Source organism: Lachancea lanzarotensis, scaffold LALA0S01 (assembly GCF_000938715.1).
Source record: "Lachancea lanzarotensis genome assembly LALA0, scaffold LALA0S01, whole genome shotgun sequence".
NCBI classification, from domain to species: domain Eukaryota; kingdom Fungi; phylum Ascomycota; class Saccharomycetes; order Saccharomycetales; family Saccharomycetaceae; genus Lachancea; species Lachancea lanzarotensis.
In genome coordinates this window covers 1,086,464-1,100,604 of record NW_019212879.1, presented here as the reverse complement: position 1 = coordinate 1,100,604, position 14,141 = coordinate 1,086,464, and the positions used below count along the sequence as shown (strand labels likewise).

General features: G+C 45.6%; 3 protein-coding genes across 3 annotated transcripts, besides 1 other annotated feature; 1 reads left to right on the top strand and 2 right to left on the bottom strand.

Annotated features, from left to right (window-relative positions):
• Positions 1-63: 63 nt before the first annotated feature.
• PUF4 (LALA0S01e11826g1_1) lies at positions 64-2,244 on the bottom strand (the record flags this gene model as incomplete). Its single annotated transcript, XM_022774644.1, has 1 exon — positions 64-2,244. The coding sequence occupies one exon, from the start codon at positions 2,242-2,244 to the stop codon at positions 64-66; it is 2,181 nt and encodes a 726-aa protein (XP_022626720.1).
• A 2,329-nt stretch (positions 2,245-4,573) lies between these two features.
• Positions 4,574-5,773, top strand: LALA0_S01e11804g (LALA0S01e11804g1_1; the record flags this gene model as incomplete). Its single annotated transcript, XM_022774642.1, has 1 exon — positions 4,574-5,773. One exon carries the CDS (start codon positions 4,574-4,576, stop codon positions 5,771-5,773), a length of 1,200 nt encoding a protein of 399 aa, XP_022626719.1.
• A 1,848-nt stretch (positions 5,774-7,621) lies between these two features.
• Positions 7,622-7,915: a sequence feature (Protein overlapping with rRNA (LALA0_S01e11782g) was converted to a misc_feature.).
• Positions 7,916-10,189: 2,274 nt separating this feature from the next.
• PMA1 (LALA0S01e11760g1_1) lies at positions 10,190-12,886 on the bottom strand (the record flags this gene model as incomplete). Its single annotated transcript, XM_022774641.1, has 1 exon — positions 10,190-12,886. The coding sequence occupies one exon, from the start codon at positions 12,884-12,886 to the stop codon at positions 10,190-10,192; it is 2,697 nt and encodes an 898-aa protein (XP_022626718.1).
• Between the last annotated feature and the right edge of the window lie 1,255 nt (positions 12,887-14,141).

Sequence of the window (14,141 nt, the reverse complement as noted above, 5' to 3'; positions counted from 1 at the left end):
TTTCACCTGTAGCAAAGTCAAATTATTCTAATATACATGGTCACTGAAGTTTACGTAGCCTAGCTAAGCTCCTTCTGCATCCAAAATTCCCATTATTCGCCTTCCGTGGGGTGTATTTCTAATAGCCCCCACCAAATGCGGTTTCAGAGTCTCGCTCAAGCGGTAGTAAAGATCTTTCTTGTTCTCACGAGCAGTGTCCAACGCTGTTTGTAAAACGTAGTTACCGTACCCGTCGTGAAGTAGTTGCTCGATCTTGGCGTCAGCGCCATAGGAAAGCAATTGGTCGATAACAATTTCAGAAGCCACGGGGGTGCGGAGGGCTTTCTCAACAACATTAGAGCCAAACTTGTGCAGCGAAAGCTCAATAATCTTGGGTCTGATCAAAGCCATTATTTGAGTGGTGTACTTGGATTCTGAGCGTTCTGACTGCTTAGTGAAAATGTATTGGACCACGTAGTTACCAAAAGGGTCAGATGTAAGTTTATCGACATGTTCAATGATACGGTCGCAAAGCTGATCAAACTGTTCACGACTTCCGTGATCTAAACAGCGCTGGAGAACGCAGCATCCGTGCCTATGTGTAGCAATTTTCACACAGGCCTCTGTGGCTGCATTGAAAATGAATTGAGAATCTGATGGCTTCAGCTTCTGCAAACATTTTTGTACGACATGGTTACCATTCAGATCTCTGCTTAGCTCGACAACTGAGCCACTCAGCGAATCGACCACCAAGTGTGCTTCTTCCTCTGTTGAGATACACTCCACAAGTTTTTGCAATGCCCTTGTACCGTGAGGGTCTAATGCGATATAAACAAAACTGTCGGCAGATGATTTAACTAGTTCTAACCTTTGTTCGTTGTTCATCCTCTCCAGCAGCTTTTGGATCAAATAGTTGCCAAAAGAATCAGTCATGAGCTCTACCACATGGTTTTTCGTCTCTTCATATATTACCTTGGCAGCTTCAGTGCCCTCAACGTCTAGCTGCTTTTGCAAAAACCGACACCCATGTTGATCTTTGCAAAGAGAAAGGATATTACCAATAAAATTCTCTAATTTGGCATTCGCGTACTTTGCAGGATCTTCGCCTCTACGATGGTATGGCTTAGAATTGTGATTGCCCTTGTGCCTGCGAGAGTGTAAAGAATGGCGATTTCCATGAGAATGAGATGGATGAACATGGCTGCCGTTGGAATTACCGGGGGGGCCCATCATTTGATGATGGATTGGAACCATGGGACCAAAAGCATGGTGATTCCCATACATCCAGGGAGGCATGGGATGCGAAGGGGTTCCTCTAGAAGAAGTAGCGTTTTCAGATGGAACAGCATCTTTGTCTTGATCACCTGAGATTGGAGGAGGCATGTTTACCGGGTGCCCGCTCAGAGGAGTGCCAGGCATGGGTGAAAAAGATTGGAAAGGCGAGGAAAATCCATATGCATGGAAGTGAGAAGGCCCTCCATAACCTGAATTGCTGCCTGGAGGAGTGTGGCCTGAGATTACTGGACTTGGCTGGACAAGGGGGCCACCATAAGGATACGCAGCAGCTGAATAAGGAGCGGTGGATTTCGGCAGATCAGATTCTACATTTTCAGTAGGATTTTGAGTGTTGTGCAAATCTGTTTCCGGTTTTTCCAAAGAGATGCTTTGAGTTCTCAAGGCTGCCGCATCATCATTAATCAAATCATTACCGGATAGAGCAGGAAATGTTTGTCTTCTGGCTGCGTTGGGAGGTTCTGCCAGTTTTCCAGGTATTAGCGAGTAATCGGGCCCAAAATCCTGTTTAGCGGATGACCAAAAAGGGTCGATACCACTAGAGAACCCCATATCGAGAACATTACTGCGTGGATCACCAGCAGTGGAGTTAGCAGCAGCGGTAGTGGTTGCTGCCGAGTTTGTCTGTGATTGGCCAGTAACACCGAACATTGTGGATTCAGAGTCCACTGAGGAAGTCAAATCCGCTGGTGGACCCGTATTGAATGGGTCTGATGATCGAGGCTGTTGGAAAAAGCCGGGAGAATGAGGTAAATGCATCATGTGAGGATAATGCATGAACCCCATTCCCATCAACGGTGGTGGTGGATGTGGAAACGCATTAGTACCGGCAGTAGCGGAGATCTGCGTTTGACCCATTGCATGACTTGTGTCAGACAAGTCGTCCAAATGGAGCTGATCTAGAGCGGAATTGATCGTTTCAGACACTTGGACATCGTCAACCTGCTGTTGCTCAGTTCTACCGTTGGTCATATCAGCAAGCCGGAAGAAAAGAAAAAGAAAAGTAGGGAAGAAGAAGCTAGTAGTTTATTACACTATGAAATTCCCACCAAGAAACTGAGCTTTCAAAATTTGTGGTTCAAGCCGAAAGTTCAGCAATCACCAGTGTAAATGATACTGGATAAACCCACCAAAACCCAAAAACTCGGGGACTCACTCAAAAATTGAACAGGAAAAAGTACCACAAACCGCTAGGACTGTCAATAAAAAACTATCAATAGTAGTCGAAAATTCGTTCTAATGTACAGTTGCAATCGCTAGTCTTTTCGTCTTTTTCGTTCTCAACAGTTTATCGTTAGTCGTCAAAATAATGTACAGTAAAGGAAAAGAGTTAAACAAAAAAATGGTCGAGGCTTATAACGCTGATGAACCAAATTTCTGAAATTCCAGTAGGCGTCGAGATTGAACTTAAAGATGGAGGTTTTAAAGGATTTGAGAACAAGTTAAAGGTTTCTGAATTTTGATCAAGAGACCTTTTGAGTAGTGTAACCAAAATTTTCCCAGGTAATTAAAATTTGGTACGACAAGAGAGTGTCACGTGCAGTATCATTTTTTTGGGCGGATGGATTTTTGTATGGTTGAAGTGAGAAGTTAGCGATATAGTGCGGCGTGAATGTGCATAGATGTTGAGAGGATTTCGGTGTTACGTTATATTGATTTCTGAAGCTCTTAAATTCTTGCATGGAAGCATCTTTTGTTTTTTGAAGATTTGGAATTTATCGTTGTATACGGAAACCGATGGTAAATGGGCATCTTGAGAGGTTCAAGGCAAGATGGTCAAATCTTGTTCACTTGGGATTGGTGGAATTACGTGCACGGTTAGTGATTCGTTGTATCTGTTGGGATTGGTGTCACAATTGAAAAATAATTTTGACCCGCGTGGTAACTGATATGGTTAGCTTTCTGAGAGGGTACGCTTTGCCAATGAACATTATGGGGGTAACTTTTGATCCTGAGGTTTCAGGTTTCCGTCGAACAGCTTTGAGACTTTGCCTGTCGCACTCGCAATTGAACGCTGTCGTTGTGGTGTAGTCACGTGATCTCATTTTTATATGAATTTAACACTTTCATCGAATTTTGGCAATGTGTCGTTTGTTAGTTGTGAGCCAGGATACCAATTGAATTGCAATTTTTTGTGCAGCGTGAGCAGTGTCAGTCGTGCTGGACACGATCGCATAGCGTAAAAATGGCGTTTATATAAAGGCGTCCTGAGTTGTCATTGTGAACTTGTGGATTTACTTGCTTAGTGCGACGCTGAAAATCGTTGAAAGTATTAGTGCATTAAAATAGAGGAGGTCTCGTGTCGATGAAGTGGTTAGGGTGGTTCTATTTTGTTAGAAGTTTCCTCGAATTCTATGATCACGTGACCTGGTGACAGCGACACAAGTTCGATTTTCTACGGCAAAACACATGGCTCTCTTTAAGCAGGCGATTGGGCGTTTTTCGTCGCGGGTCTGAGGGCAAGCTCCACTGTCGTGTTCTACAAACTTGGATTCGCACATATCCATCACTACATACGTACCGACAGCATCCAGTCTTCGAAGGCCCTTAAACACTGCCATCCCTCGCGCTACCAAATCAACAAACACCGGATTCAAAATGCGGTTAGAACACCACACCTTATTCCGACACTGCTTGTAAATCCACACTCCACTCTACAACATGTGTGTCATTCTTTAAAGCCGAATTCAAATTGATCATTTTATACGTAATGATTCCCGGACCGAATTCTGTTTTCGTTGCGGGTGTGGGTGCCTAATTGCCACTTCGATTACAAAGAAAGAGAAACTGAGCATTGTACCGGCCAATGCGCTCTCTAGTGCCCAACTCTCGTGTGTGATCTAGCGTTACCAATAAAACCACTACGTACATGCAATTCCCGCTTACAAAAAACCGATGTGCCGTCCACAGTGACCACAAACACTCTCACACACTGCCCTCATATGTCTCTCTGGCAAGCCTACTTTCTAACACAATTGTCATCTCTACCTGCGTGTTTCCTGTGTCTTCAGCGTCCTAAGCCTTCTTCATTCCTTCGACGTGGCTCTTCGCGCTGTATGTAGCCTTTCTGTCTGCGTTTACTAATCTGCTTCTGACAAATCACCGGATTCTGAACGAATGCTTACCATAACGAATCCTATATAATAACCGCGACAAACTAATCGCCGTTTGTTAGTGTCACTTACCGAGAATTACTTATTAACTCAATCAAATACTCGAACTTGTATCGTTTCCCACGACTAGTACTTGTTCACACATTCACCCAAACACACACACACACACACACACACACCCCCAAAACATGCCATTTGTAGCCGATTTCAACCCCATTGCGCTTAAGGATTCCAATCTTTTCAAACCTCTAACCATTGGTGACACAGTGGTTCAAAACCGCGCGGTTATGGCCCCGCTAACGCGTATGCGTGCCCACACGCCCAAAAATGTTCCCAATGCTCAGTACGCTGCGGAATACTACGACCAGCGGTCCAAAGCACCCGGCACCATGATCATCACGGAAGCCTCGTTTCCGTCCCCGCAATCTGGCGGCTACGACACCGCGCCTGGTCTGTGGTCTTCGGAACAAATGCAGCAATGGGAAACCATCTTCAAACGCATCCACGCCAACAAATCGTTTGTGTGGGTGCAACTATGGGTGTTAGGCCGCCAAGCTTACCCAGACACGTTGAAACGCGACGGATTGCGGTACGATTCCGCATCGGACGGCGTGTACATGGACGAGGAGTCCAAGACCAAGGCGGAGCAATGCGGCAACCCACTGCACGGTCTTACCAAGCCGGAGATCCAGCAGTATATCCAGGACTATGTTAAGTCCGCCCAGAACTCGATTGCCGCCGGCGCCGACGGAGTTGAGATCCACTCTGCCAACGGGTACTTGCTGAACCAATTTTTGGACCCTATTTCCAACAAACGCACAGACGAGTACGGAGGCTCGATCGAGAACCGGGCCCGGTTCACGCTCGAGGTGGTAGACGCGCTAGTGGACGCCGTGGGCGCTTCCAAAGTCGGTATCCGGCTCTCACCCTTTGGAACGTTTGGCAACATGTCCGGCGGATCCGAGCCGGGGATCGTGGCCCAGTACGCTTACGTGATCGGAGAGCTGCAGAGACGTGCCAATGAGGGCAAGGGGTTGGCTTACATACACCTAGTCGAGCCCCGTGTAACGAACCCTTTCTACAAAGAGGGCCAAGGCTGGTACAAAGAGGGCTCAAACGAGTTTGCGTTCAGTATCTGGAAGGGGCCTGTGATCCGCGCCGGGAACTACGCGTTGGACCCTCGTGCTGCTCTTGAAGACGTGGGCGCCAACGATCGGACGCTGCTTGCGTATGGGCGGCTATTCATCTCCAATCCGGATCTGGTTACGCGTTTGGAAAAGGGTTTGCCCTTGAACGCTTACGACAGAAACACGTTTTATGCTCCGGGTCCAGAAGGGTATGTGGACTATCCTGTGTATGAGGAGGCAAAAGCCGCGGCGAAGGCCTAGAGAGGGCGTGTTGGAAGATGTGCAGATGTGCAGATGTGCAGCAGGTATACAAATTATAAAGATTATGTAAGCAATATTACAAAGATTATGTAAGCAATTTTGGTAAACGGGTTACAAATGGTACGGCGAAGGCGGTTCAGTAGATTCGAGTGGAATTGCCAGAGGTACGGTGGTAGTAAAGGTGGTAGTAGATTTGTTTCTTGTACGCTTCTGTGATTAGACCAAGACTATTGCAATCACCTTGAAATACATGGCGGGTCGCACTGGAATAATGTGGATAAGGGAAGTCTGGGTTTAAAGACGGGCGGCACATATAGCCATTAAGAGACGCAGCTCTTAGACGCAGCCCTTAGACGCAGCCCTTAGTCCCAGCTGGCAGTGTTCCCTTTGGCTATAATGCTAAAAAAAAAAGAGTAGCCACATTCCCGGGGTTTATAGGCCGAACCGGAGTTCAAGCTGTGGTTCTAATCCAAAGTAGAGCTATATTGCGAGAAAATTATCAGGTCTTGTAACAAGGCCTCGACTGCAATTCTAATTCAAAAAGTAGCTGCATTCGAAGAAAATTATGAGGTCTTTGTAGCAAGGCCTCACCTGCAATTCTAATTCAAAGAGTAGCTGTATTCCCCGAGGTTTACAGGCCGAACAGGAGTTTAAGTCTAATTCGAAAAGTAGCTACATTCCCGAGGTTTAGAGGCCGAACCGGAGTTCAAGGTATGATTCTAATCCAATGTAGGGCTATATTCCAAGAAAACTATCAGGTCTTTGTAGCAAGGCCTCGGCTGCAATTCTAATCCAAACTAGAGCTACATTACCAATGACTTATCAGGCCTTTGTATCAAGGCCTCGGCTGCAATTCTAATTCAAAAAGTAGCTGCATTCCAAGACCTCGTCTTTATACTCGTGTCGAGACTGTCTCTGGAGTGTCGTTGCACGATAAACGTCTCAATTCTTGGGTGATTTTGTCCATTATTGTAACATGTAAACTATTGTTTTCTTGAGCGAGAGTTATCTCTCCGTAATATACTTAGCATAAACGGAATGAGCTTGTAGGGCGAACAAAACGTCCCTTCTTATACAAATTCTCTGAAATACTCCGTCGCTGACGGATGTAAAAATTTTCGAGCATTCCGGGTGCAGATAGTGGGAATGGTCTGATCTGGGAGTCATGCAACCAACTGCAAGTGGTGCCACTTGGTTCAGTCGACGTTATTCCTGTTAGATCAGTAGTTGTTCAAGCTTCTTTGGGCATCTTCTTGATTCTGACGCTGTCATCCGTCACGTGTACGTGTTCACTTCGTCATGGATCTGACGCTAGACAGACAGAGGTTCCGACACTTCGAAACAAGGCCTCGGCTGCAATTCTAATCCAAATGGTAGCTGTATTCCAAGAAAATTATGAGGTCTTTGTAGCAAGGCCTCGGCTGCAATTCTAATTTAAAGAGTAGCTGCATTCCAAGAAAATCATCAGGCCTTTCTGGACTATACTTCTAATACAACGAGTAGCTGCGTTCTCAATGATTTATCAGGCCTTTGAAACGGAGCCGGAGCTGCAATTCTTATTCAAGTGTAGCCACATTCCAAGTGTAGCCACATTCCCAGAGGTTTATCACGCCTTTCCGGGCTATGTCAAAGAGAAGCTTCATTCTCAATGATTTATCAGACCCACCTGGACTGTACTTCTAATGCGACGAGTAGCCACATTCCCAGAGGTTTATCACGCCTTTCTGGGCTATAATTCTAATCCAAAGAATAATCACATTCCCAGACATTTATAGGCCTTCGAAAAGACTCTCATTTCAGTATCTGCTACCCACCTTTGCAGCACAACGACCTCTACGACGGTGAAGTATAGGATACACGCTTCAGCGCCATCCATTTTCAGGGCTTGTTCATTCGGCAGCTGAGCTGTTACACACTCAAGCGGATCCCGGCTGTTTAGACAAATTGACACCTTCTGCGGTGTCTGATGAGCGTGTATTTCGACATCTTAACACCACGTTCGGTCCATCCCTCATCGCCAGTTCTGCTTACCAAAAGTGGCCCATTGAAAGCTCTTCATTCGAATGTCCAACGCACTTCTTTACATGTTCAAAGTTTGAGAATAGGTCAATGTCATCTCAAACCCCGGCTTCAAGTCAATAGTCCCTCTAAGAAGTGACAAACCTGCAAATGCTAGCAGCTCTTAAGCGGGTGTTAAGTTCCATCTAAGTCCGAATTTTGGCGAGAAACCAATTTTCAACGACCGCCGTAAGCGTACTGGACTCGGCAAATTTGCTAAACTCTTCCAATCGTAAGACTCAACCTCCGGACAAATCAATTCCTGGGTGATAAGCTGTTAATAAGAAAATATACCCCTCCCAGGACTCACACCGATGATTTCACATTCAGTTACGTTACCGTGAAGAATTCCATCTCCACCTACCTAGGATCCATTAAAATGTGCTTTCACAAACCCTACGATGCCCCAGGTTCATAGACGATGCTCCTTATGCTAAGAATGGCTCTCTTAAAGCTTGGGACTACACTCCTCCTATCTATTCACGTGATACTGTGACAGCGACAGATCAGCCGAGTGTAGTATGTATACCTTCAAGTTTGGATGAGATGATCAAACCGGAGAAGAAAGTGTCACTTTTTGTTGAACGAGACGCTGCTTGATCAATTTCAAATCCAAACGCCCAAAAGTTCACTTCCAATATTGTAAGAGCTTCCCCTCTAGTGTAAACATCCAAGATTTGTTAAAACGTTGATAGTCATCCACACAAATTCAAAAGATGTAATACTTTTTTACACCTCATGGTACTTTGATGAGTTCCGTCGGTTGCAATCAAAGCTCTCTTTGACCAACACACGCATCAAAAAACATTCTGCACATTGATGCTCAAAAATTCATGCGAAATTCGACTTGTCTGATATAATTCTTCCATGAAGAAACGAACACTTCACAATTTCTGGTTTACTGGTATTTCGTGTCTCGTCTTAACCCGTTCTACTTTTTCTCTCCACTTGAATTTCTAATATTGCAGCAAACGTATAGACTGTACCCATCTTGGGGGACCCCTTTGAGTTCCAACTACTCACCAAGGGCTACACACCTACCCAAACATAGACCCCAAGATCCAAGCAGCGCACGAAATCAATTCACCTCCGAAATGAGTCAAAATGCATGAAATTACGGATCTCAAGCGTTACTGAATAGGAAGACTTCTCTGACTGTCACTTCTGAACTATTGAATACCGACCCAGCGTTTGAATAACCTAAATTAAACTTGCAATATCTCTATGAATACCAACGGTGCTTAAGTGTCCCGCCAATTGTTCGGGCTCTTATGACAGTATAGATGTTTGACTTCATTCCCACTACCGACGTGGCGCTAAGTAGCTACTGCAGATAATCGAACGGTAACAAAGCCAGAATACAGCGATTGTAAACCAAAGTGAGAAAGTCCGGCGTGTTTTAGAAACAACTATCTCAGCAAGTAAAAAGCCATTAACAAAATATTATTATCTCAAATTACTAAAATTACGTGAAGTATTTTTACGAAATTCGCGCCCCAGTGTGTGTAGCTGTAGGTACGGTAACTCTGTGTGTCTCTGTGTGTGTGTGTGTGTGTGTGTGTGTGTGTGTGTGTGTGTGTGTGTGTGTGTGTGTGTGTGTGTGTGTGTATGTGTTGTGATTGTGTGAGTGGGTAGGTATTGTGTGTGTTTAGACGTGCGAGTGTGTGATTCGCACGTCCGTGACTGCGTGTTTCTTGGTGTCGTGTCAACCAGAAATTGGTGTGATCCAGAAAGCAAATGAAATGGTTTAATCCAAGTTGAAATCCCAAGCACTTTTGTGTGTGTGTGTGTGTGTATAGTACCTGGAATCCCAACAATAAACCCTTGACAAATGCTCTTGTTCATGTTGTGAATGTGCGTGCCAAAATTAAAAATTAGGAAAGATGGGGGGATATCAAATGTTTAATCCATGAGTTATTCACGGTCCCGGAAGAAATGAATGTAAAACAAAAAGTGAAGTTTCCGCTTCAACGAGGAAGCCAAAGTAAAAACGAAAAATACCTAATCAATAGCATTTCTGTTTTGGCCTCGTTCGTAAGTCAAGAAAGGAAACTCAAGAGGAAAATGAAATAAGAAAAACTTCCTCAGTTCGACACCCGCCATTTGCGTATGTGTTATTACGCAAGCGGACGAGTAAAGCGCAAAGATCCCTGTCGAAAGGAAAGAACATAACTCACCCTCGAACTCGGGATCGAATTTGAGCGGAAGGGTTAGAGCTCAGAAATTGGTGATAATTCTATCGTAGCTGTAATGCTTCACGTTTCTGAACTCTAGAATTGGGAAAAGAAGGATTAAAAAACGTCATAATGTAAGAAAAAAGTAACCGGAAACCCGATGATTTAGCTTTTGATTATGAGATTAATGACCCTTCTCGTGTTGAGTGGAGACTCTTTGCATGGCAACCAAGAAATCTTCGATAGATCTCTTTGGTGGCTCTTCCTTGAGTGGCTTACCGTTCATCAATCTGTCGAAAGCTTCAGACAAAGACATCAAGTAGTAAGCACCACCCAAGACACAGAAGACACCGAAGGAGAAAATCCAGACACGGACGACAGTGACAATGTCGTTCCAGTTCTGAGACCACCAGCCGAACAAGGTGAACATGGTAGCGATGATGTCGACGGCGAAGACGGCACCAGCCAATTGCCAAGATGGGATAGAAGACCAGAATGGACCAACGGCTCTGGTGATGAAAATCAACCAGTTCTCAGTCAAGGAGATTTGCAAGAACAAAACACCGTCGATGGAACCAAAGTTCTGGATGATACCACCCTTTGGAACGAACATGGTAGTCAAAGTAATCCAGGTACCGATAGCAAGAATGATTCCCAAAATGATGGACATACCCCATAATCTAGGCAAGTTCCACTTAACAGGCTTTTGGTCGAAAGGAGCGTTGTCGTAAGCAATGGCCAAAGTAGCAACATCGGCGAAAATGGCAATGAAAACGATCAAGTCAATGTTCAAAGAGTTGTTCAAAATAGCAATCCATAGACCCAAGAAGATTTCCAAGTGGAGAGACAAAGCAATACGGTAGACAACGTAGGAGTACATTCTGTGGAAAATCTGTCTGGAAGTCTTCAAAGCATCAATGATAGCAGACAAACCAGGAGCCAAGAAAACAATATCGGCAGCAGAACGGGCAGCATCGGTAGCACCTTCGACAGCGATACCAGTGTCAGCCTTCTTCAAAGAAGGAGCATCGTTAACACCGTCACCAGTCATGGCAACCAAGTAACCTCTCTGTTGCAAGATTTCAACGACACTGTACTTGTGTTGAGGGAAAACTTCAGCAAAACCATCAGCGTTTTCAACAAAGTCAGCCAATTCGGAACCTGGCATGTCACCACCACCACCTAGACCAAGTCTTTCAGCATTGTAAATGTTAGTACCCAAACCCAATTGACGACAAGTTTCCTTAGCGATACCGACGGCATCACCAGTTAACATCTTAACTCTCAAACCTAGACGTCTAGCTTCGTTGACGGTTGAGGCAGTGTCATCTCTTGGAGGATCCATACATGGCATAACACCCAAGATTTCCCAGTGACCTTCACCTCTCTTTCTAGCAACACCCAAAGCACGGAAACCTCTGGAAGCCAATTCAGCAACCTTGTTTTCGTAGTTCTCGTGGACATCTTCAGGGATAGGGTGGTCTTCTTCGACAGTCTTCAAAACGAACAATGGAGCACCCTTAACACAGATGATTCTCTCACCTTCTGGGGACTCAACAACAGCGGTAACCTTCTTGGAAACAGGGTCGAATGGGTGGAATTCCAAAACCTTGTATTTAGTCAAAGCGTTCTTGGCTCTTGGGTATTGGGCCAAAGATTTCAAGAAAGCCTTGTCAATAGCGTCCAAACCCTTGGTCTTTCTGGAAGCGGCCAAACAAGCAGTCAACATCAAGTCATCTGGTTCAACACCTTCGACAGTGTAAGGTTCGTGCAAAGACAACTTGTTCTTGGTCAAAGTACCGGTTTTGTCGGAACACAAGATTTCGACACCGGCTAGAGATTCAATGGCAGACAATTTTTGGACAATGGCTTGTTTCTTGGCCAAGTAAGCAGCACCGACAGCCATGGTGGTGGTGACGACAGCTGGCAAACCGACTGGGACACCGATAATGGTGATACCCAAAGTGTATCTTAGAATTCTGACAATTCTGTCAGTTCTGTAGAAACAAGCAGTCCAGACGAGCAACAAAGTGACAATGACCAAAACCAACAAAATCGTACCGATACCGTTCAACACTTCGGTGAAATGACCTTGGTCACCAGAGGCCTGGTTGACCAAAGCGGCAGCTCTACCAACAAAAGTGTTGTCACCGGTGGAAGTGACGATCATGAAACCTTCACCTCTCTTAACAGTGGAGGAGGAGAAGGCGGTGTCTCCGTAGTGCTTGTCGACAGCGAGGGATTCACCAGTGATAGCAGACTGGTCAATTTGCAAGAAACATTCTTCGGTAACTAGACGACCGTCAGCACAGATGACGACACCGTCTTCTAGCTGCATGATGTCACCTGGGACGACCTCATTGGATGGGATTTCAGTGATGTTACCATCTCTGATAACGACAGCGGAGTTGGCAAGCGATTTCTTCAATTCGTCAACGATGGAACCGGCCTGGTATTCTTGGATGAAACCAACACTGGCGTTCAACATCAACAAGGCGAGAATGACACCGAAATCGACCCAATCTTCCAAACCGGCGGCCAAAATGGCAGCGGCTTCCATGACGAACTGGATAGGTCCGATGAAGAAACCGAGGAACTTGACGATAAGCGACTCGTTTTCCTCGGCCATCTGGTTAAGACCGTAACGCTTACGACGCTTGGTGACTTCGTCAGAACTCAAACCACGTGATGGGTCGGTCTGTAGCATTTCCTCTGGGATAACACGGGCTTGACCGGCGGCCACCTTTTCTTCCTCTTCTTCTTCTTCGTCGTCACCGCCGTGGTGCGACTGCAACTCATCGATCAAGGCGTCGATGTCGTCTTCTTCGTCGGACTCCACTGGAGCCGCGGGCTTTTCCTTGGTAGGTTCCGTAGCAGACATATTAGGGCTAGCTTGTTACGGGTTCAATTGCTTGGCTTGTGAGGTGTACAGTAATTTTGGTCAACTGGTAAGTTTTTTATGCTTGACACAGTGGTTGTTACTTATAGAACCAAAAATTAATTTCACCTATAGGGATGCTTTAACTTTCAAGTTCACTCGTCAAGAGAATCACACTGTACTCCTGGACCAAAATCTAACACGACAGCAGTGGGGAGAGAAAAAAAGGTCTAGAACCAAAACTACAAAAACCAAAATAAGACTAATAGAGATAACCCATTTCGAGTCCATTTTCCAGCAACTAACCTGCTGGCTTTTTATACTGCGAAACCCGACACAGCTTGTGGGAGATCCCAAGTGCGTGAATTTTTTTGTTGTTTGGATTGGTCCTTACCGGGCAAGTGAAGACGACGACGGGCGTTGCCAGGCTGCTGCTGCTGCTGCTGCAACACATGGCGCCAGCTGCTCAGGTTTGTTCTTCCACTTCTTCTTCTGCGGCAGTTGAACGGGCCCATTTTTCCCAAAATGTGGGTTTGGGCATGGGCAAGTTTTGTTTTTCTTTTGCCCTGCACAGCACTAGGAATTTGAAATTTCCAATTGATTGGTGGAAAAAGGTAATCGAACGCGGAACGAGGGCGGGCCGCTGCTGCCGGGCCAAGCTTGATTATATCCTATATCCCGCAGCCAATGAGGGACGAGAAGGACGGTAGCATACGCACGAGGGCTTTTCAGCACTACAGAGAGGGATAAAAAATAACACATGAAAAAAAAAGAGCCAGAGCGTTACCATCACTACTACTACTACTACTAGTACTACTACTTCTACTGCTAGTGCTACACAACCTGAGAGAACGAAGCCTTACTACGTCGTTGCGTTGCTATGTTGTTGAGTTTCGCTGTTGCGTTGCATTTTCCATCTCATACTCTCATATCTTTGGTCGACAGTAGCTAGAGCTAGAGAGCTTTAGAGAGATACGGCCGCTCGCAAAGGTTAGTGCCTCGTTGGAGTCTTATCTAGTTGGTGTGTGGGTGCAGTGGGAGGCCCAGGTCATTTGTATTCTGTCGTCCATTGAGGTATTTTGCAGGGGCGCCTTCTAGGGATGGGCAACAGAAGTGGCGCGCCCGAAACGGAAATCATAACACCGTATAGGGCAGACGTCTGCGCAAGGCCCAAAAGGGTAACTGCTGGGAATTGTTGTTTACGGTAGGCTCTTCGGGCACGGCTAGAAGGAAGTTCCGGAAGTCGGGCGAATGACGT